The sequence below is a fragment of the Episyrphus balteatus genome, chromosome 2, assembly GCF_945859705.1.
Source record: "Episyrphus balteatus chromosome 2, idEpiBalt1.1, whole genome shotgun sequence".
Lineage (NCBI taxonomy): Eukaryota > Metazoa > Arthropoda > Insecta > Diptera > Syrphidae > Episyrphus > Episyrphus balteatus.
Window position 1 is genome coordinate 29520097 of NC_079135.1, and position 22614 is coordinate 29542710.

The following is a 22614-nucleotide window of genomic DNA, read 5'->3' on the forward strand; positions in this document are numbered from 1 at the left end:
AAAAAAAACAATAAAAATTAGAACTGTTTTTCGTTTGAGAATTGGCTGAATATCATAACCCTAATTTTTCGCACTCGTGAAATTCACCTTTAAATCCATATTGGATTTTAGTTTTTATTAAATATCTCAACTTTTTTTCATATTCTTCTGTAGTACAAAAAATGTAGACAGTTGAATTTCTCGTCTGTTATGTTAAAAACACTTCGATATTCTGATTATTAAAAACGTTACAAGCCAAAATAGTAAAAATAAAAAAATTAAAGTTTTGAGCACTTTTTATCAAAATTTTGAAAAACACGTCCTAGAAAAGATTGTTCATCTTAAAATTCTTTACAACTCTGGTGTACAACTTTTTTCTGTATCGCTAGAAATACAAAAGTTATTAATACTTTTTTGTTACAGAAGGAAGTACAAAAGGTTAACAAAAATTTATAGCACCGCCGAGAACAAAATACTTTACATTCTAATTCAAATGGTCTAACAATCAAAAGGAATATAAAAATATAATCGTTCTTATAACGAATTTCGACAAAAAAAACTATCGCAGTATTCGTTCGTAATGGAAATTTTGATACAACGTCATTACGAGCAATCACTATGTTTGTGATTTTTGGGACTTGTATACGAATGATATTCATGATAAGGCCATTTTATAGCATTAATAAATTTTGTTTTGTCTTAAAGATCGAAGGATAATCTTATGTAAATATAAGTCACTGTGGTGTATACGTAACATTTTTTGTCTATAGACACAAGACTGATTCTGTCGCTAGCCAATAAATGGAATCACATATTTTTTAAATGATTTCTTCTTTTAAAGGATAACCATTACGCTGTAGTTTAAAAAATTTAAAATATAGGATATAAAATATACCGGAGGTCAGAAAAATATAACTCAGTCCTCAAGCTGCGTGGTTTCTCTTCTCTCGTACATATTGATATATGTACATATTGTATCTAATTCAACAATATATATTGTTAAACAACTATGTATATTTTTCGGAAAATTTTGGTCTATTTGATAGTAAAATTAAAATTGCGGGCCCGTCTTATTGCAATCTGAATAACCTCATTTACTGTATTTTATCACGAATTGCTGCGAATTCAGAAAAAAAACAATCCCAGAACGGATTCTGCTATTGATTATGATAACGCCGAATATAACTCCTCAATTTTCACCAATAAACATTTTTTGTATTTTTTATTCTTTATTATAAAAATATGTAAAATACTCATTAAAAAAAATATAGATTCGTACATTGGTTATTTAAGAAAAATATAAAAACTTATGGAAAAATTCCTTCAAGTATTAGTCTGACATATCAAAGCTGCACTCCGTTTCACCCAGTGTGTTGCTGGTACCAATGTTTCCAACAAAATTGGTATCACATAATTTGTTGAGTGGCCAGTAGTCGAAAGAATACCCTTTCGTTCTGAAGTCTTATAAAGTGGACATTTATAGCGTGTTCCTTCATCTAATTTTACAGTCAAAACAGGCTAAAACAACATGATTATCGTTATCGAATAAAAAAAACTTATCCATTATTTAACTTACCATCAAATGAATAACGGGAACATCAGCAATCAAAATCTTTGGTATTTGTTCGTCCAATAAATGTTTATCCCAATTCCAACGAGCTCCTTCTAGAAATATCCCATTGATATAAACGCCATCTTCTGGCGGAATTTCCATACTAAAAAAAAATATAAGTTTTTGAAAAAGTTTTCGAAAAAGTGAAATTACCTTTTAGAATCTAAAACTACAAAATCAAATGTAAGTGTATCAATAGGAATTTTATATTTTCTAGCAAAGTTTTGCATGGCACCGGTTAGAAAAGCTTGTGTGAAAAAGAATCCCGAAATCCAGAATGTTGCTGGTTTCCCATGATCATACCTGCAAAAAAAAAACAGAAGAATCATGATAACCCGAAAAAACCTATTCGATAAAATTTTTTTAATTACCAATCCTGTAGCCATTTTAAACGTTTATAAAAGTCGACTATATACGAACTTAATGGCTTCAAACTAGGATACGATTTCGACATCCATTTGGTGGGAACTTTCTTAAACTGAATCGCTTGTATGACCAATTCCAACTGCGGGGTCATAACAGAAATTCCTTTAATTGCTTTCTGCAATTCCACACAAGTTCCAATGATTTCTTTTTGTAGCTTTGCAAAACGTTCCATTTCCTGCACAATAACGGTATTCATTGATTCTTTATAATCAACAGGATATTTTTCCTTAGCCTTTTCGATATCGAATTCTGGTGGCATATTTGATTGTATTTGATGAATTGTTGCCAAAAGACTAGCTTCGCTATTTTCATCACTTGCATCAGCTGACGAACTACCCAATGTGAGGATCATAGAATCCAAAAGGGTATTGGTCATTTGAAGATCACGAGTGATGCCAGCGTTACTGTGAAGTCCGTAGACTTCTGGTGGCGGAAGCGATGGTATGTATTCGTTTATGTAGCGAAGGATTTCGCGGTGTTCGGTTTTTCTTGGTAAAATGTATGCATCGTCATTGGCAAACATATAACGGTGATTTGTAGCAGCTTGCTCATTCACATAGTCAGCTAGAATTGTTATGATAGCTCTACGATCCCATGCATCGGTTACACGTCCGCCATAGTTACATTCAGCTGTAAGGTAAGATATTGCTGCATAGGGAACGTGGTCATATTGGTTCAAGAACATCTAGATTTAAGGATCGTTAAAATTTTTAAAACAAAGAAGAAGAATTAAAAATTTTACGTGGAGCTGTTGAACAGATATTTGAAAATCAGACTCATTAAATCCGTATTGAATGTTCCAGCCCAGAGGTCCGAATTTTCTGCGTTCCTGTACAACGGCATGGAAGAAACAAATTCCATATAAAAGTCTAGTGAATGCTCGATCTTGCTTGGGGCAACCTAAGAATAGAAGTAAAAAGAAAATGCTATTTACTAAACCTATGAGAAATAGGTCCAAATGGGCTTTTAGAGTCTCTTTGAATTTAAACTTTGATAGAAGAAAAAATTTCTTCAAGTATCGCATCAAATAGTTTGGGAATATCAGAAAGTAGGTATAGCTCTTCAATTTTTTGGGCGATAATTTATCCGAGATTTTTGAATAATTATACGGCCTCTAGACGATGCAATTATGCAATCGTTATACCGACACTGCATTTTTTCCTTACAACCGTTCGGAGCTTGCAAAGGTTTTTTGATTTTATAATTTGCACGCTTCCAAGGGGTTATTATACCCTAAAAATGTTGTACAACACAGTGCGTGTGTTTGAAAAATTGGAGGGGATGAAAGAGGTGATACCAGTACAAATTGATTTTAAACAACCTTTGTACTTTACGTCCGTAATTGGGCTCAAGGGTGATGGGCATTCCTAGATGCTCGATTAATACTTTTGAAATAATAAATGGGAAGAATGCAGCTGGCTATTTAGTAAACCATCCCAAAGGTTTGAGTAAGTTAAAGGAGCACCTGCCCAAACATGGGAGTTATACTACTAAGGTAGTTTCCAATTCTAAAGCACACATTTTGATAAGAGATCTTGATGTCAAACTTTCTCCAAAACGATGAAAAGAATTGATCAGATCACCATCGGATCTACTTTCGTTCATTAAGAAGCTTTCGTTCCTCGAGATGATTAATCAGAGCTTCCATGAACTTGGAAAGAAGGGTCGTTGCTGAAATCGGCCGGTAGTTAGACAGCGAATTCCGTTTTCGATTATACAAAACAGAAAGAGGCAAGTAAAGGAGGGCAGATCGAAGAGTTTAGACAGTGGTTTTGCCAATGAAGGAGAACACATCTTCCACAGCAAGTATTGGGACCATCGAATTTATATGTTTGTCAAGATCTCTTTCCGAACTCTTGCAACGGAGCCAATCCAAAAGACGATCGGATTGGAGTCATGACGTTTTCACCTAAAATGGAATTTGAAGCAAATTGCTTTGCGAGAAGGTTAGCTTTCGCCAGAAAGAACGAGGTATTAGTTTTTACAAACAAACACTAACTTTACAAAGTTTTTAAAATCGATTTGAATCGTTTATTTTCAAAACATAATAAGTCCATTTTCTCAACAACTCTTTTATATTTAATGAGTTTGATCTTTACTTAAAATAAAAATATTATTCTTATATATCAAAGGATCTAGTCCAGTGCATTTATAATTTGACCCAGCAGTTTGTACCACCCCCAATTTTTTTTTTTGCTCATTCGATAGAGTATTGGCTGAATATCATTACCCCGATTTTTCGCACTCGCGAAATTCACCTTTCGGCCGCCATCTTGGATTTTAGTTTTTGTTGAATATCTCGATTTCTATTTATCCTACATAAAAGTTGTGTATACAAGAAACGTAGGCAATTAAATTTCGCGTCTTTTATGTTAAGAACATTTTTCAATATTCTGAATATTAAAGTTACAAGCCAAAAAATTAAAAAAAAAAAAAAAGGAAAAAATGACAATTTTAAAGTTTTGAGCACTTTTTTATATTTAAGTCTCTTCATTTCGTAAAAAAGGGGTATTTTTTAACAAAAAAGTATTAATAACTTTATAATTTATAGAGATACAATAAAAAAAATTTATAGTTGAGTTGTAGAGAATTTTAAGGCAAATAATCTTTTCTCTATACGTTTTTTCATAATTTTGATAAAAAGTGCTCAAATCTTTAAAATTGTAATTTTTTCGTTTTTTTTTTTTACTTTTTTGGCATGTAACCTTTTTAATATTCAGAATATCGAAAAAACGTTCTTAACATAAAAGACGCGATTTAATTTAATTGCCTACGTTTCTTGTATACACAACTTTTATGTAGGATAAATAGAAATCGAGATATTCAATAAAAACTAAAATCCAAGATGGCGGCCGAAAGGTGAATTTCGCGGGTGCGAAAAATCAGGGTAATGATATTCAGCCAATACTCTATCGAATGAGCAAAAACAATTTGGGGGTGGTACAAACTGCTGGGTCGCCCATATATGAACATCATAAATGCACTGGACTAATCTATTAATTAGGATTTAAGAATAAATAAAATCCTCTTTTTTGTGGGTTTAACAAAAACAATTCAAAATTGACTTATCATGTTTTGAAAATAAACGATTTATTTGTATTTAATAAAAAAATAAATTTTAAACAATGTTTCTAAAAATTAAAAAAAAAAACATAGTGTAAATATGGTAAAAATTCCTTCAACTCGAAAAAAAAAAAAATTCAAGAATATTATGTTCACGCATCTTCTTCTTCCTTTTCTCTGTGCTGTTATGATCTCGAAGCGATGTTGAGGGGATCATAACTTACCCACGTATCTGCTTCAAACTAGTGATAGAACTAACCTCCCGGTTTTGTATTGTACCTTTCTTTTTACTTTACTTTATCACGTTCAAGCATAAGGCTTTTTAAATTTTCATTTTCCAGAATGAAAAACAAAGTTTAAATTCCTATTTGTTCATTGAAAAAATATCTCAAAAGCTGAGTTACAGTCTTAAAATCCGTCAAGTGGGCTACTAATAAAGGTACTTAAAATCAAAAAGACTGTTTCCAAAAGTTTACAGCAGTTTACAGCAGCATTAGCAAATTTTGTATTAATTTTAAATGTTTAAACTTAAAGGGTCAACGTGGCGTATGTGTAACATTATTTTTTATTCATTTTTTTAGTTCGTTTCTATGGTAGCGATTTTCATCATTTTTTTTTTCATTTTAATGTTAAAGAAGAAGTTAGCTAAAAGTTTACCTTCAAACCACGCGATTAAAAGAAATTTAACTCCCTCTTATAAATTCAACATACTCACCTTTTTTTCTCAGTAAAACGTTTTTGAATAAAGAAAATGTCGCAAAATTTGTAGCGATTTAGTAAAATGCTAAAGCCATTTAAGGAAGCGAACTTTAAAAGCAGACTGATTTGTAATTAACTAAATTATTAAAATGGATTTAGCCATATACTAAATCGTATAAATTTTTGGGCCAAAAATTTAGAGCTCACCAGTGTAAAACTTATCATCGTTCATAGGCTCCGAGTTATATGACCGAATTAGATTTTGTTGAAGTCCAGTTGGTGGTTCATTTGTCATCTTGACTCCATTTTGAAGTAACGACACAGGAAACTCATCGCTAGGATAACTTGTTAGCCACAAACGAAATGTTGCTACAAATAAACAAAAACAATAAGGCTTTCTAAAATATCTTTCACAAATATTGTATACTGAAAAACCCTCTTTGAAACTTACGAAATGTATTATAACTATCCATATTCTCCCACATGTATTCCAATGTTGGCATCCATGAAGCTGCCAAATGACAATTCTGCAAACAAACCCAATAACCTGACTCTTGTGCTTCTTCAATCATCTTCATTGCTATCGGACCCTGGCCCTGTCCAAGAGATATACTTTTGAATGTTTCATCGAAACCCATTCGTTCAGCAAAGAGTAAAAGTGATCCCATTGGATCAGCACCAGGCGATAAAATAAAAATCAACGGTGTCAAACAATTTGACTCCTGAAAAGAATTTCCAATATCAAAGGGAGGCGGTGAAACGAATTTCACTCCCAATTCAGCTACAATAAACAGATTTATAGCCATGAAAATTTTGTCAGGTCTAAATGCTTGCAATATCAATATCTTCTCAAAACGTGTACATTTGGTCTCCCAAATTGATGGCAATGCCAGTGTTTGAGGATCGGAATGATCATAATACTCCCGCCATTCTTTAAGATTTGTCTTAAATGATTCAACAAATGATCGGAATACAGGAAGATGCTCAAGTTTTCGAATACACTGCCAGACAATATCTGATATCCATGAAGGATCAGGATTTGGTTGATCATCGACAACATCTTCTGTGCCACCTCCTGTCAGCAAATGCATCACATGAGCCATTTCAATTTGCTTTGTATCTAGCATAAGTTTGGTTGTCAAAATAAATGAATATAAAAGCTTGTCTTTTTCGAAAATCGATCGGCAGACATTATTGTAGAGATTTTGAGTTATTGCATCGACAAGAAATTTTACCCTTCTAGCTAGATCTTTTGATTTATTTGCATTCTCAATCGAATACATATACAAATTGATGTACCAATTAAGAGAAAATTGATACATTGGATCTATGTTGGGCAGGTCTGTTATTGTGTAATACAAGATTGACGAATGAGCTGCTACTGGTTTGTAGTTCAATCGGAAAGCATCAATTTTCTCCTCAGTTTCCTTCGAAGCCAATTGTTTTGCTACAATATCGACGGAGAGATTTTTAGATTCGTCCAAAATGCGAATGGCACCTTCATCTTCCAAAATGTCTCCCTGTGATGAAGAGAGAGTCTTAAGTATCATATCTTCGGCGTCTTTCAGAGCAGCCTTATTTTTTGCTGCTTGTTCGGTAAGAGCTTCACGCATTTCTTGCAAATCAGGACGCTCTTTCGCAACAACTATGCTCAACAGCTGATCTTCCAATCCGCTTTGAGTGAGTGCAAAGTTTATTATTGTCACTTTGTTGTAGGTTTCAGGCAAAAAATGTGGATTCCTAAGATTGCAAGTCATGTATAAGCGGAAATTTTTTGATATCGGCACAACATTGTCCCCTAAACTAACAAATTCCTGTCCACCTTGGACAAAAGTGTTTTTCAAAAGAATCGGATCTAAAGGAACTTCAAGTTCTTCCAAAATATTTTCTATCAGAACTGGTTGACCACTTTCGAGTGAAGTCTCAATAACTTTCATGTAATTCTTCTGACTGAATTTGACAACCTTTAGCCGATTATTCCGTTCCATATTCTTGATCCATTTATTTGCTTGACCCTGAGGATCAATAAAAAGACTGTATCTTCCAGAGTTTGCTGAAATTATGGCATTCTCCGAGGAGAAGACATCTCTTGGAAGACCATAAATATTCCACTGCTGAATGGCTATCTCAGTACCAAGGCTACTTATAATACTATAAACTGTCGAACAGGGTATGTTCAGAGATTGACACTTTTCGAACCAGTTTTCAATACATCGATTCCGGAATGGTGCTGTTAATGTTGCCAAATAAGCAATGATACCACAAGATAGGAGTATATCACCAGGAAGATGATCATAGGTAGCTTGAAGGGTTTCAGCTGCTTCCGTCCAGCGGCTTTTTTCTCCTCCCAGTCCACCAATAAGAGCTTCAGCACGCATAAGTTTGTTTTGACATAAATCCGCTACGTCCTGGGTTCTTTGCATTTCCATATTTGCTTTCTCCAAATGCTCGTTAAGAAGAGCCACTTTCCTCTCCAAGGCCTCGGCCATTTCACGTTTTTCATTTAGAATTTGCATTGTATCGGAATATTCTTTCTCAGCTGCTTGTAGTTTTGCTTTCTTTGGAGCTACAACTTTGGCAACGTTGTCATACAAATCCATAGCAATGATCCATTTGCAAAGACCCTCGGCAGCACTGGAAGCCTTGGCGACAATTTTCGGCTGGAAATCTTTGTGTGGAATGAAGTCTTTGCGAATTTTTTTCATTATCTCAGGACTAATGTTATCTTTGTCGAAATCTTTTAGAGCCTGGAGGAAGTTCATGTCACCCAAAATACGTTTACTGGGACCCCAGTAGTCATTGACCATTTTTCCAGTAGCTGGATCGTTGATTCGATCAGCCGGGACACCTTTGATCACGCAAACAGCTGCCATGACCAGCTTAATTACCGAAGGAGGATTTTTCATAGATTTAACCAGCGTTATGTCTGCTGGCTTCAAGGTATTCAAAGCTGAGATAGCTTCTTCGAGCACCGGAATTGCCTGAGCTAGATCTTTCTCGCATTCGTCTTTCAGTGACTGAGCAGCTTTAGCTTGCGCTCCAGCGACTATTTCATCTTTTTTCACTTGTTCAGCTGCTGCACTAGCAGCTATTGTCTCAGTATTGATCTCCTCCATCATTCTTCGGGAGGCGTTAGCCATTTCCAATAGTTTTGGTTGCAAAGCATTCAATTGAATTTGCATCACAGAAATAGCTTCTGCAGCAACTTTAAGAGTTTCCAGTCCTCCAATATACCGCATTTTAGCTTCCATAGTTTCTGTTTGCTTGCGACTTACCAACGTCCGAAATGAACGAATCAGTTCTAAAAATGATGCAGAAGTGATGTAAACAATCCGATTGGTCTCTGCGAAAAATTCCTTGATAACATCATTCGCGCTCAAATGAAAATACTGGCAACTGACAACTATGGCTTCTTTAACTTCTGGCTCAACATTGACATCTTCCATTGATATTTTTGCAACCATTTGGAGTGCATCTTCAGGCCAGATCTGGAACCAATCAATTGTACAACAATTAACTAGCGAAGGATATAATCTGATTCTGGTCCTCAGTGAGTCCCCAATTGGACTGAAACACAAAATAATATGCAACTTTTGACGACATCGGTTGACAAAATACGAAAACACTTGCAATGGAGAGATATCAATATTTCGATTGCCTCCTTGAGCGGCAAGACGAACAAGTTCCAATAGTTCTTGTTTTTCATCAATAGCATAGATATTTGGTACTTCACCTTGATTCAATAGACAATCGATATCCTGAAGGAATAGTTCCATTTTGATTTGATTTTCGGTCATTAGGAAAACTGTGTGTTTGCCAATACCTCCAGCTTCCTTCAAAATATTCTTTATATCATCATGCCAATCATTAACACCGTAATTCTTTGTAATTTCTGGTTGGAACAGGGACGTTCCACAAATAGTTGCAGCAAGCTTTGTCAGTGATTGCCTTCCAGACCCTCCAATACCTACCAACAAAGCACTACCACCCTGAATCGATATAATTCGACAGATCTTGTTCAAGTGTTGCAATGCATAGGTGAACAAGGCTATGTCCATTTTGGTCCTTCGAGTGGCATTGTATTCTTCGAGATTCTGATAGGCCACTTTGCTGAAAGCTTCCAGCGAAACAACTTCTTCATATTTCTTCTCATCCGGTTCGTTATCTTCATCCATGTAAACGCCGAAAATCATTCGATTCACACCTTCTAGTGTGACCTGACCATCTTCGCCAGCATACTGCTCGAAAACCGACTCCATTCGTTCTTTGAAATTCTCTTTGATACATTCGTTAAGTTTTTCGAAAATCCATCGCTGATCATTTTCGTCAACTAAACGATCATAAAACACACGCATCGCTTCGTGATACCACAGACGAGCAAAGATCTTCTTATTATCCACTGATTCCTTCTTCAAAAGGGCACAACCTGTTACAACACGGGAAATATCCCTTGGATTGAAGATGTAATGCGACTTATCTGGTGTAGCCCTCAACTCGGTTTGTACATACTTGTATATCTGCTGGGTAGCACTTACAATTTGCTGTGTGCTTGACAAAACATCATGACTGTGTCCTGATTTCTTGAAACCATTCAAAAGGACATTAACGAAGATCCTGTTCATAGTATCCTCAGCGAAGGTATTAATGGAGAATATATTGAAATGGGAAAGGAATCGAGCGTAAACATCTTGTCGACTACCACCAGGCAGTCCACATGCACAAATTATAAGCAGGTTTTGAAGAAAGATCTTGGAAGTGTCTTTGAGGTCATAAACGTGACCAACGTCGAAGTATTGGCGAAGAAGTTCCAATGGAGGTTGAGCACCATAGACTTCTTTAGCTGGCATATTCATATCATCGACGAATATGAGAGCTGTCTGACCTTTTGGAGGTCCGTAAATACCCCGTTTAAGTTTAAAAAGCTGTAATATAAAAGCTTACAGCATGCACGTTCAGGCTTTTTTGCTTTTAATTCTTACCTTTGAAATAATAAGATCTTGTGTCTGATTGGCAGTGATCATAACCGTAAAAGTGATAAAAGTCGACATGTATTTTTCAGGAGATACCTTATTCATAAGCATGTTCTGAATATAAGCACTCTTTCCAGTTCCAGTTGGTCCAACAAGTAAGAATTTCTTTTCGTGCTATAAACAAAAAATGTTAAGCTGATTCCTCTATATTTTGTATGCCCTCATCTTACCTTAATATGCATTTCCAATAAATGCATATACCTTGCAGTGTCTATGGTTGGTATTTGAACACCAGAAGCTGATTCTTCGGGTTCCATTTTTTTGACCAACTCTGGCCAATATTTCCATGTACCTTTTTGTTTGTACATATAAACATAATCAGCTAAAAGACCTTCTGAGGGCAGTGCTATTTCAAGTTTTCCAATAGCTTCGGGGATAGAATTTTTATCTTCTTCATCTTGACTCCAGAACTTAAATACACCGAAATAAATTTATTAATACATAAGATTTGAGGAGGATTAGATGTTCAACTTACTTTTCTTAAAAATTGGTCAAAAAGTTGACGAGAATTTGTATCCAATATCCCACCAATTCCCCAAACTATTGAATATAATATTGATGCTTGGAAATAAGTTATCATGTAACGTTGATATTCTTCGGGATTTTCTTCAATAGCTTCTTGCATTAACATTTCAAAGAGATCAAATGTTGTTCGAAGAACACTAAATTCTCCAGGTCGCAGAAGTTGAGTACATGATCTTCTGATAAAGGCCTGACACTGAAAGGTATAATTTTATACAGTTTTCGAGTTTAATGTTTCAAGATTAATAAGAGTTTTGTATGGAAATAAAAGGGATAACTTCAGTGCCTTGAAGTTCTTTCCGGCAAATTGCTCATAATTACGGGACAAGCATGGACTTCAATTAACTCTATAACTAGACCTTCAAGATACTTTTGGATTTCAAACATGAATAGAGCTTAAATAGACTTTTGTTTTATGTCTCACTCGATGGATTTGAAGACATTTTTTTGTATGCATTTTTTTCGAAAGTCTAAAAACATAGATTTGTAATTTTTGTACATAAATGGATTGATCTTTTCATGTTCATACTTTCCAACCAAATCTTGTTTTGACACTTAGGTCCGAAGATACCAGTTTTCGAATAAATTTAAAAAATACATCATACATATTTGGTTTCAAATAACTCTACAATTAGACCTCCAAAAAAAAAAAAAAAAAATTTGGGTTTCTTCCATGAATTGAGGTTGATCAGACCTACTTTCTCCATGAATTTAGTGGATTTTTTTTAAATCCATTTTTTAAGTTTTGGATTTTTTCAGAAAGCTAAAAAAAGATTGATTTATGTTTTGTGTAACTAAATGGATACGCCTGTTCACTAAGAATTCATGCCTTGCAACCAAATCTAATTTTGAGACTTATGTCCGAAGATTTGCCTTAGAATGTAAGAAAAACAATGTTTGGGTGCTAATAATTCAGAAACCAAACCTACAAGAAACGTATGGTTTTTAGTTATGAATAGCACTTAAAGAGACCTTTCTTTTGATATCTTACTCGATGAATTTGGAGAAAATTTTTTAAAATGTATTTTTTTGGGCAAGGGGTTAACCTTGATTTTTTCTCGAAAATCCGAAAAAAATAAAATTTAATTTTTTCTAACTAAATGCATAGGCATGAACTCATATCTGTAAACCAAACCTTGTTTCGAGACTTTGGTCCTCAGATATCTGCCTTAGAATGTAAGAAAAACAATGTTTGGGTGCAAACTGCAAATAATTCAGAAACCAAACCTACAAGAAACGTATAGTTTTCAGTTATGAATAGAGCTTAAATAGATCTTTTTTTTGATGTCTCACTCAATGGATTTGGAGGAATTTTTTTTAATGCATTTTTTTTAATGCATTTTTTTTAATGCATTTTTTTTATTTCGAAAATCTAACAAAAATAGATTTGTAATTTTTGTAGCTTAAAGCATATACCTGCTCAAGTGTTCACTGTTCACTGAAGATATCTGCATGGGAAATTTAAAAAAAAATTCCGAACTTGGTTTGCAGACAACTCAACAACCAGTCCTCAAAGAAACTTTTGGGTTATTTCCGCGAATAGAGCTTGAGGACACCTTTCCTTTGATGTCTCACTCGATGGATTTGGAGGAAGTTTTTCAAAATTTATTTTTTCGACAAGGGTTTTTTTTGAAAATCTAAAAAAAAATATTTGTAATTTTTGTACCTAAATGCATAGGCTTTTCAACTATGAATTCATATCCTCAAATCAAAATTTGTTTCGGAACTTTGGTCCGAAGACGAAGACTGCTTCCGAAAGTAAGGAAAAAAACAAACAAAATATAAACTTGGTATATATTCATGAATTGAGCTCAAAGAGACTTTTATTTGATGCCTCCCTCAATGGATGTGGAGACAATTTGTTAAAACAAATTTTTTGGGGTACCACTTGGATTTTTTCAAAAATCTAAAAAATATAATTATTGTAGGTAATTTTCATGCCTGAATGGATAGCCCAGCTCACTATGAAAGCTTTTTACATTTCGCACTATTTTTTTTATCGCGATAGGAATTTATATGATTTTTTTTTTTTTTTTTGTTCAAAAAAAAGATCACGTATACGCCATACACATTTTATTACAAATATATTTTTATAAGGTTTTCTGCATATTTTTGTTAAACATTAAAGAGAACCTGTTGATTTAATAACTGCTCGAAATAGCAGTTCGGTTTAATAACAGCATTAAGATCAATTTTTCTTTAATCCGTCAAAAACTGAACTCGTCAATTGCTGAAAAACTACAATTATTCAAACTTACCGGTGGCAAAAGCCAACTGCATAACGCCATCACATAAATCTTCCCTTCAGCATCTGCCCATGTTTCATCGCACTTATTTAGCCAAGATTTTGCAAAAGTCTGCCAACCTAAAGTAGCTGTTTCCATATAAATCATACCACAACGAGACACAGTAGCCGGTGAGGCTTGAGCCAAGTCCATTACTTCGAAAATCATTGACATTTCGTTGGTCATGGTTACCACTTCGCCCGAAGTCAAACAAAGCTTTTTATTATCATCCAGAACAGTATTCATGTTTTCAATCCAAACAGCATCTACAGGGCCGTCAAAAATTACCTTAAAAGAAAACAAAAGTTTTAATAAGGTTTGAAATTATCAAGATCTAAGAAAAAACTTACCCATTTACGATCTGAAGAATTATCCATGGCAAAGTTTCTAAATATCGTTGCAACAATTCCATCTGTCCATTCATAAGAAACTGGATCGAATGCACCATAAAGTTGATTCATGGTTATAGCTTTGGGATTGACTACACCTATTTGAACATCTTGAAAATACGGACTTGACCCGGAGTCTTTTAATGAAGACAAAATCTTTGCCAAAACATGTAAGGTTTTTGTTTTTCCAGCCATAGGCTCACCCACCATCATAAATCCATGACGAACAATCATCATCTCATAGGTTTGAATGACTTTTGTCAAGAAGCTTTCAGTAGGCTGCAGATTCATCTCTCCACATATGCGATTGAATGCTTCAGTGATTAGATTATAATCTGGACTGGGTAATCGAATTCCAGGGAATAAATCCGATATGATTCCTTCAAACAAAGGTATATCAAAAGACAGAAACTTGGGCAAGTTCACATCCAACAGTGATCTTAGAAGAAGAATATCTTCATTTTCATCTGGAAACATCTTTTTAATGTTTCCACAAGCTGAGAGAACACTTTTTACAGCTCGCATTCCATAATCGTAGTGATTCTGTGATGACAGCTGTTCCGAACAAAGCCTATAAGTCGTAACAATCTTTACAGCCAGATTTCTAGCATTGACAAAGCCAAATGAATAAAGAGAAATCTCTCCAATCATTGCATAATCTGGAACCATCATTGCTACTGACCGAAAAAGAACTTTTAAATTGTCAGGAAGTTCCGAACGACCAGCATATCCAGGATTCATTGTAATACAAACATAACAGGCAGGATTTAAGGTCAGTTCTGTTCCTTCAAACATGAATTTTGTTGCGTTACTTCGTACTGCTTGAATTATACAAAGAATTTGCTGAGCTACCACAGAAAGAACTTCCAGTTCAATACGATTGAATTCGTCAAAACATGCCCAAGCTCCACACGAAGCCAAACCTTTGAAAAACTTCCCCATTGCTTTGTAATCGAGACCATCGGAGCAATTGAAAACCTTACATTGCACGGCCAAAGCCTTGGCTAAATCTTTAGTGGTTTCTGTTTTACCAGTTCCTGCTGGGCCCTCAGGGGCACCATTCAAGTGAAGTTGGTAAGCTCCAATCAAAGTTCGATAACACCGATCAGTTAGCGGTGTGATCACAAGTCTATCGGAGTTTCCGAGATATTCATTTGCATAAGGAACCGTTGCATTTATGATCCTCACAAGAGTGTCATCTTTCTCCCAATAATAACGCAACTGCGATAGCCAAGCAAAGTCGGATTCATCCGTAACATTTGCCTGAATGAGTTCGTTGATCACATCTTTAGCGTGAACGTTTATGACTATTAACGACTTGATGGTAATTCTTGCCAAATTTGAAATATCCTTCCGCCGAATCAGAGCTACAATATCTGTCAATTCAACATTGAGTTGTTTAAAAAACTCTGACATTGCATTTAGTTCGGTTGATCGCAGATGACGATGGACACTTGCAGCCCAGTAAATCTGAGAAACACATAAGACAACCATTTGTGGCCAATCTACAACCCAATCGCCAAGCTTTTTTGTTGTATAATCATTATAGCTGAGTTCTGTTTGGTATCGCACTGCAGACAACATCTGTTCTTCCACACCCACCAACCACTTTTCGACACTTCCCCCGGCTGCAGATGTAGACACCATTTCGACAAATTTGATATTTTCCTTTTCTGAGCTATTCATAGATAGAACATTGAGTTGTTTATCAAATTCTAGAGTACTAATACCCTCGAAACATTTCCCCAAATGTGGCTGCACTCTGAGGGGATCTTTAGTTTCAGAGAGGATCTCCAACATTTCATCATTGGATAGGAAGAAAAATCTTGGAAAATACAAGCGTTTCTTTTCCAAATATTCATTCACGCCATTTGTTATATCTTCGAGTAGTTCAACAGCTTTGTCGAGTGATTCGAGCATTCCCACAGCTGGACCGGTCTCCATGACCAATGGATTTCGTATAACCATTCCCATGTTTCGTTTAAAAGTTTGTTCTACTTGTGCAAATAATCGACCTTCTTCGGGCATCTGGGCTATGATATCCTTCGACGAGAATATTGGCAAAAGATAGAGGAAGTTTGCCTGAACCTTACCCCATTGCTCTAGAGTTCTATTGACTCGAATAAGTTTCTCATACCAAGCCAGTACCTCTTTTTCACAAGGTTTCATAAAAGCTGAACCACGCATCGACAGGGTTTTGATAATATGATCATCGAGCAAAGCTTGAATATCATCCAAATTTGATAGGATTTGTACGTTAGTTTCTTTGTAGGGACCAGTTGGAAAATTTATTGTATCCCATTCTTTCATCATGGAAAAGAGATTATTTTGCAGTTGAAGTTCTTTATTTGCACTAACGCTTATTATTTCGAAACTATCCAATTTGGCATCGAGTTTGTAGTTGATTAATTTTCTTAGTGTTGTTCCAGCATCGGGAGTTATATCAAAGTCTGCTATTTGGGACATTTCAGTCCAATGACGTTTACGTAGAGCTGGATTGCACATTATGTTAACCATGAATACACCCAAACGGAAGTCTTTTATCCAATTTATCATTTTGGCACAGAGTTTTAAGGGCACCGGGTGTTGTTCAGGGTCGGGATCTTCTGTTTGTCCCTGAAAAAAAAAACGTCTTTAATAATTTCTTGTATACAGGGTGTCCCACAGTCACCGCCCCAAATGAAAACCATGGATTCCTGAGGTCATTTTAAGTCGAAAAACTTAAGAGGTAATTTTCTCGTTTTCGTCCCGTTTTCGAGTTACCACGGTTTTTATGATTTTTTCTCTTTTGTCCTTTAACTGGCCTTATCTTTGCCAAACTACGTTTGATTTGAAAGATTTTTTTTGCAACCAATCAAGAATTTATTGCAGTTTAAGTTTGTCTCAAAACTTTTTTTTCTGCGGACAACCGTTTCTCCACAATTTTGCATCAAACACAACTTTTTTCGTTTTTTAAGTTGTTTTTTACACTTTCATATCATTTAAGTCAAAAAAACACGTTAATGAGTATACATTTTTTGTGCATTTTATTAAAGTCCAGTTTATTTTCATAAAAAAAATAAGTTTTATTTCATAAAAAAGGCTACTGAAAGTAATTAAAAAAAATAAACAAACTGAGTGAATGAAAAAAAAAATAATTTTTAAATAAAAAATTAATTTAAATGAATTAAAAACTTTTTCTGAGCAATTGTGGTTAAGAAAAGAACAAATAGATAAAGCTCAGAAAAAGTTTTAATTCATTTAAATTAATTTTGTATTGAAAAATTATTTTTTTTTTTAATTCACTCAGTTTGTTTATTTTTTTTAATTACTTTCAGTAGCCTTTTTTATGAAATAAAACTTATTTTTTTTATGAAAATAAACTGGGCTTTAATAAAATGCACAAAAAATTAATACTCATTAACGTGTTTTTTTGACTTAAATAATATGAAAGTGTAAAAAACAACTTAAAAAACGAAGAAAGTTGTGTTTGATGCAAAATTGTGGAGAAACGGTTGTCCGCAGAAAAAAAAGTTTTGAGACAAACTTAAACTGCAATAAATTCTTGATTGGTTGCAAAAAAAATCTTTCAAATCAAACGTATTTTGGCAAAGATAAGGCCAATTTAAGGACAAAAGAGAAAAAATCATAAAAACCGTGGTAACTCGAAAACGGGACGAAAACGAGAAAATTACCTCTTAAGTTTTTCGACTTAAAATGACCTCAGGAATCCATGGTTTTCATTTGGGGCGGTGACTGTGGGACACCCTGTATAACAAAAATATAAAAATTTTCAAAAGGAAATATTATTAAAACAGAGTTTTGAAAAATCATTGGTAGGTACCTTTTCAAAACATTTATTTTTCAGAAAAAAAGTTGAAGGTAACCCGATAGTGAATGTAAATTTTTTTCATAATTTTTGGAACCAAAAATATCAAAGTAGAATGAAACCCATTGGAAAAGGAGGTGAATATGATAAAAATAAAAGCAAAAATAAATTACGTGAAAAAGTTGTAAGACAAAGTTGTTAGTTGTAGGTAATACTTGCGCAACCATGCATTTATGAAAGCACCCTATAAATTCATATTTATGAAAACAAACAAAATTGAGAAGTGACTTGAATTAATATTAACATAGATCCGCTGTAACATAAAGTTAAATTCAATTGCAAAACTCATTAATGACATGCTCTCAAGTTTCATTAAATAATAATTCTGTGTTAAAATATGGTAAAGAGCAACAAATAAAAACAACATCATCTAGCATCTACCTACTTTTTTTTGTGGCGTTTCTAAACGTTTTACCGCCCGCAATTTTTTATTTTTGTTTTATAACAAGAGAACGTACTCATAACCTACAACAAATATACTTAATCATTAAAAAATGGAGTATCATTTCCTCATTAATCTGTATAGTGCTAATGTTGAATACAAAACGAAAGAGCTGAGACAAACTATGTATATATTTTAAAAAGTTTCTAAAAATGAATGACATAAGACTAGCTATTTCTAAAATATATTAACTGAGAAAAGAATATCAACTGGGATATATTTTTAATGGAGAGAAAGTTCCATGTTTTATGTGAACATTGTGAGATTCTTGCACACGTTTTTTTTTTATGAGTGATTGTTAAATTTTAAATTAAAACAAACAACAAAAAATTGAGTTAAAATTAATTTTTTGTTAATTTTTCAAAAAAAATTCTTAACAAAGACTAATGGATCATAAAAATCTCTCTTTGTGATCTCTTAATGGTTTCACTTTACATTGGATGCAGTTTTTTTTTTATATTTAATCACTTGCAAACTAATTTAATAAAAGTATTTTTTACCAAAATTTTATAAATTGCTTTGGTATAATTATATAAGTATAACATAAAAAATATATTTTTGAACTTACTCGAAAACGGCAAACGGGATTTCCAATTAAATCCTGTTTGATTTTATTGCGATAGTATTTTTGATTTTTCAAAAACTCCTTATAAAAGTTATCAGTCGTTTCTTCAACGAATTTTGGTTCTAAATATTCAAATGGTCCATCCATCCAAACAAAATAATATCTCAACCATCGGATGCACAATCTAAGAAAAACAAAAATAAGAGGTCACACTTTTATATATGTGATTAAAGTTCAAAAAATACTTACCTCATTAAAGTTGCAAAAGGATAAACAAATTCATTTAGCACCTCCATCGTGGGATACTGTGTCTGTGGTATCTTATACAATTTTTCCTCTTTATTGATCCACTTTATGTAGTCATCAAAAGTTTTTAATTGATCAATAAAGTTCTGCAACAAGATATAATATTCTCGAAATTTATCAGTATCACACATATCATCCAAAACCGTCATTTTGGGAATAAACTCAAGAATATCCTTGTTCAGTTTTTTCACCACTTCCTGCAAATGTTCCTCGAACATAAATTTATACTGTTCATGCTGAGAGGCATTCAACTCGAAGACCTCATTGATATCCCTCAGCCAATTGATTGTGTGGACAGTCAAATCAATATGTTCCTTTGTCATTTCAGTTAGTGAAACAAGATCAGTCCCGATTCTCAAACAATACTGAATTTGATCTCGCAATTCTGCCATTTGGGTATTTTTCACATAAATCATGTATTCAGCTCCTTCAAGCAGTTCCTCTGTCGAACGTGGGATCTTTAATGCTTTAGCCTTTATATCTTCAAAAGTATCACATATTCTCTTTTCAGCTCTCATATGCTCAATCACAATATGCTCTGTGATTCTTTGAATTAAACTTTCAGCAAGCTGCCGAAGTTTATCAATCGCAGGACCGTTATTTATCAGAGCTATCTCAAAGAACTCTCTCATTGGTTCACTTCGTAGCAGATCAATATAAGCAAAATAAGTTTCGATCTTCTTGAAATATTCTTCAAACGTTCGTGGCTTCTCCAAGAACTCCTCCAGATCAGCTCGAATTTCTCGACTATACAAACAATAATATTTGCATTGAAAGCGTTTTAAGTATTTCTTAACGGGGATATAAGTTTGAAGAACTCTCTTTTTCAATTTTTCCAAAAATTCATCAAGATAGGCTTTATTCAACTCAATTGGCAAGAATTCCCCACAATGCCCAGATAAATATGGATTTATCTGCGGCCTTAAAGGTTCAAGATCAGTTGAAGCCTCAGCAATTCCCAAAGCTATTGAACAAAATCCTGCTTCAATGTTTTCATAACTCGGACTTAAGTCAATACATTCACGATGTTGATCATAGTCGACATTAAGTTTGAATTGTGGCATTTCCCTAGCATTGCCACAGAGCTCTAACAAACCATCCAAGGTTCGCATTTTCAAGTTATTTATTTGCCGATTTATAAGTCCCTCAATGCAGTTAAAGGCTTTTGTCCATTTCGACATGGGTATGGTTTTCTTGCGATAGTGTTTCTTCACAATGTTCACAATGCGGGGATACCAATTCCATCGAATGAAAGAAGTTCTTTTTTCAATATCAGCCTTACAAGCCTTCACATAGGAATGGAGTAAAATCGTTTCCAAATCCTTGCTCAGGTGCAGGTATTCATTTCGGCCAAAATAGTGAATTATAAGAGGAAAATCTGACTCGGAAAGAGCCAAAACCGCTCGAACAAAAGGAAACACAATCAATAGCTTATCGGTAAGTTTCTTTCTATTTGAAATGAATACTTCAGCATAGCGTGGAGTTCGTCCTGGGAATTTAAATCGAAAATCCGGTCTAGGAAGATTAAAATCTTCTGGATTTTCATCATCAAATTCCGGATGACGTAGGATCTTTTTCATGCTAAAGATCTTCATCAGTCTATCGAAATCTGTGTGGACTTCGTCCATGTACGAACTTACCAAATCTGGATATTTGATCTTCAGTTGTGCTGGTGCATAGCTTTTAATTTTATTCTCGATTGACATGAGCATTTTGGGAACAGGAATTTTCCGCACATGAATTTTAAGCTGATCAATGTAGTAGGACTCTTTTTCGGGTCGTATTGATTCTAAATGAATGCGGGCTCTTCGAGCTAATTTGATTTTTTCTTCGGCGGCTTTTTGTTTAAGAAAAGCAAAGTGACGCTTCTCTTTCACATCGGACAGGCGGAATTTTAGAAGCGGATTTTTCATATACTCTTCGTTGTCGTACATGGTTAAGTCACATGGTGGCTTGTGAAGGCGTTCGAGCTTTTTTGTGAAAATTTTGCTCATTTTTCTTGGCTATATCTTGTTGCTACTTTCAATGTCAAGCTTATTTCTGTTGTGTTTTTTGTAAAATTTGAAAAGAAACTGAAAAACTGTTTGTTCGTGATCAATATTGAGGTGTATGAAGCTGTTGTAGCAACCATTAATTATGTTTACAAACAAAACAATAATGCATCGTTACAGGTTTCTATGGGTCATGTTTTATAACTAATTGTTTGGCTTTGAATTTTCCAACAAAAATACTCAATATGATGAAAGTTAAACTGAACTGAAATGCGTAATGAGAAGTCGGTCATGCGGAAAAAGTTACCTCTCAATTTTGTTCATGTACAACGACTATCCCAACCAAAGTATCTATGTTAGTGCAGGAAAAGATACAACTAAGGTTCAAACAAATATATTCATATAAGGTTTCAATTAGGGTAGGACATCAACTAAAAATTTCAAACATTTTAGAAATGAGTGTTGACGAATTTTGTTTTGAGCTACATTCAAGTGACCGTTTACGCTTGATCAAAGTGCTTGAAAAGCTTATATCATATGTTTTATTTGTCGCATCGCATTGGGGAGATTCAGGTATTCAGGTTTAGAGGCAATGACAGAGCATCAGTCCTTATATTCAGAATGTGAATTTATGCTATTTTAGCCTACTCAAATTTATTGGAAAACTCGCGTTGTTAAACCCCCCTAAAACCATATAAAGCTCCCAATGAACTTTTGAATTCGTTATTAGAACGGATAAGGCTATAAAACTGCTTACTCACATTTTGATTATGCCTCCACTCCCAAAATTTGCTGTGGGATATTAGACTAATAGATTAGAGTTGTGAAAAATTGAAATTCTCAAAACTGTAACAAGTAAAGTACGCCGAAAAATAATGCGAATATTCGAATTTGAGGACATGGGAGCAGGAGCATTGATTAACTTTAATTCACATTCCAGTGGATACAAATTGGTGCTTAATATAGAAATTTCATTATATTTCATTTGGCAAAAAATTTTCAATTTTTTTTTTATTCTGAGTTTGAGGACCATTTTTTACTTGCGATATAGGTACTATATATCAAGTTATGCATTCGTACAAAAAAAAAAAGTTGAGATAACATTTTTCCGGGTTGGGGTCAAAATTCTGCCGGGGTCAAAATTCTTTTGTCAAAATTCTGCTTTCAAAATTCTGCTTAACAAAATTCTGCTTTCAAAATTCTGCTTTTCAAAATTCTGTTTTTCAAAATTCTGTTTTTCAAAATTCTGCTTTTCATAATTCTGCTTTTCAAAATTCTGTAAAAAATTAAAAACGGGTTTGGAAAATGTTAAAAAGCGCGCGCTTTTAAACATTTTCCAAACCCTTTTTTAATTTTTTGCAGAATTCTGTAAAATCATCTTTTTGAAAAATTATCTGCTTATTTGATTACTTACACACATTTTTTAAATGCGAATTA

General features: G+C 34.0%; 2 protein-coding genes across 2 annotated transcripts in view; one reads left to right on the forward strand and one right to left on the reverse strand.

The window, feature by feature from the left end:
- The window catches only part of LOC129910916 (DDB1- and CUL4-associated factor 8), a 144958-nt gene that overhangs the window by 14186 nt on the left and 108158 nt on the right, over positions 1–22614 (forward strand). The window lies entirely within an intron of this gene.
- On the reverse strand, positions 1253–21280 carry LOC129910911 (dynein axonemal heavy chain 12). The gene is made up of 14 exons (XM_055988507.1): positions 19130–21280; positions 18884–19064; positions 13967–16621; positions 13590–13904; positions 11285–11527; positions 10980–11219; positions 10759–10923; positions 6231–10701; positions 5987–6148; positions 2760–2917; positions 1963–2702; positions 1745–1894; positions 1556–1694; positions 1253–1497 (listed from the first exon to the last, which is right to left on the reverse strand). The coding sequence occupies exons 1-14, from the start codon at positions 21178–21180 to the stop codon at positions 1303–1305; spliced, it is 11865 nt and encodes a 3954-aa protein (XP_055844482.1). The 5' UTR covers positions 21181–21280; the 3' UTR covers positions 1253–1302.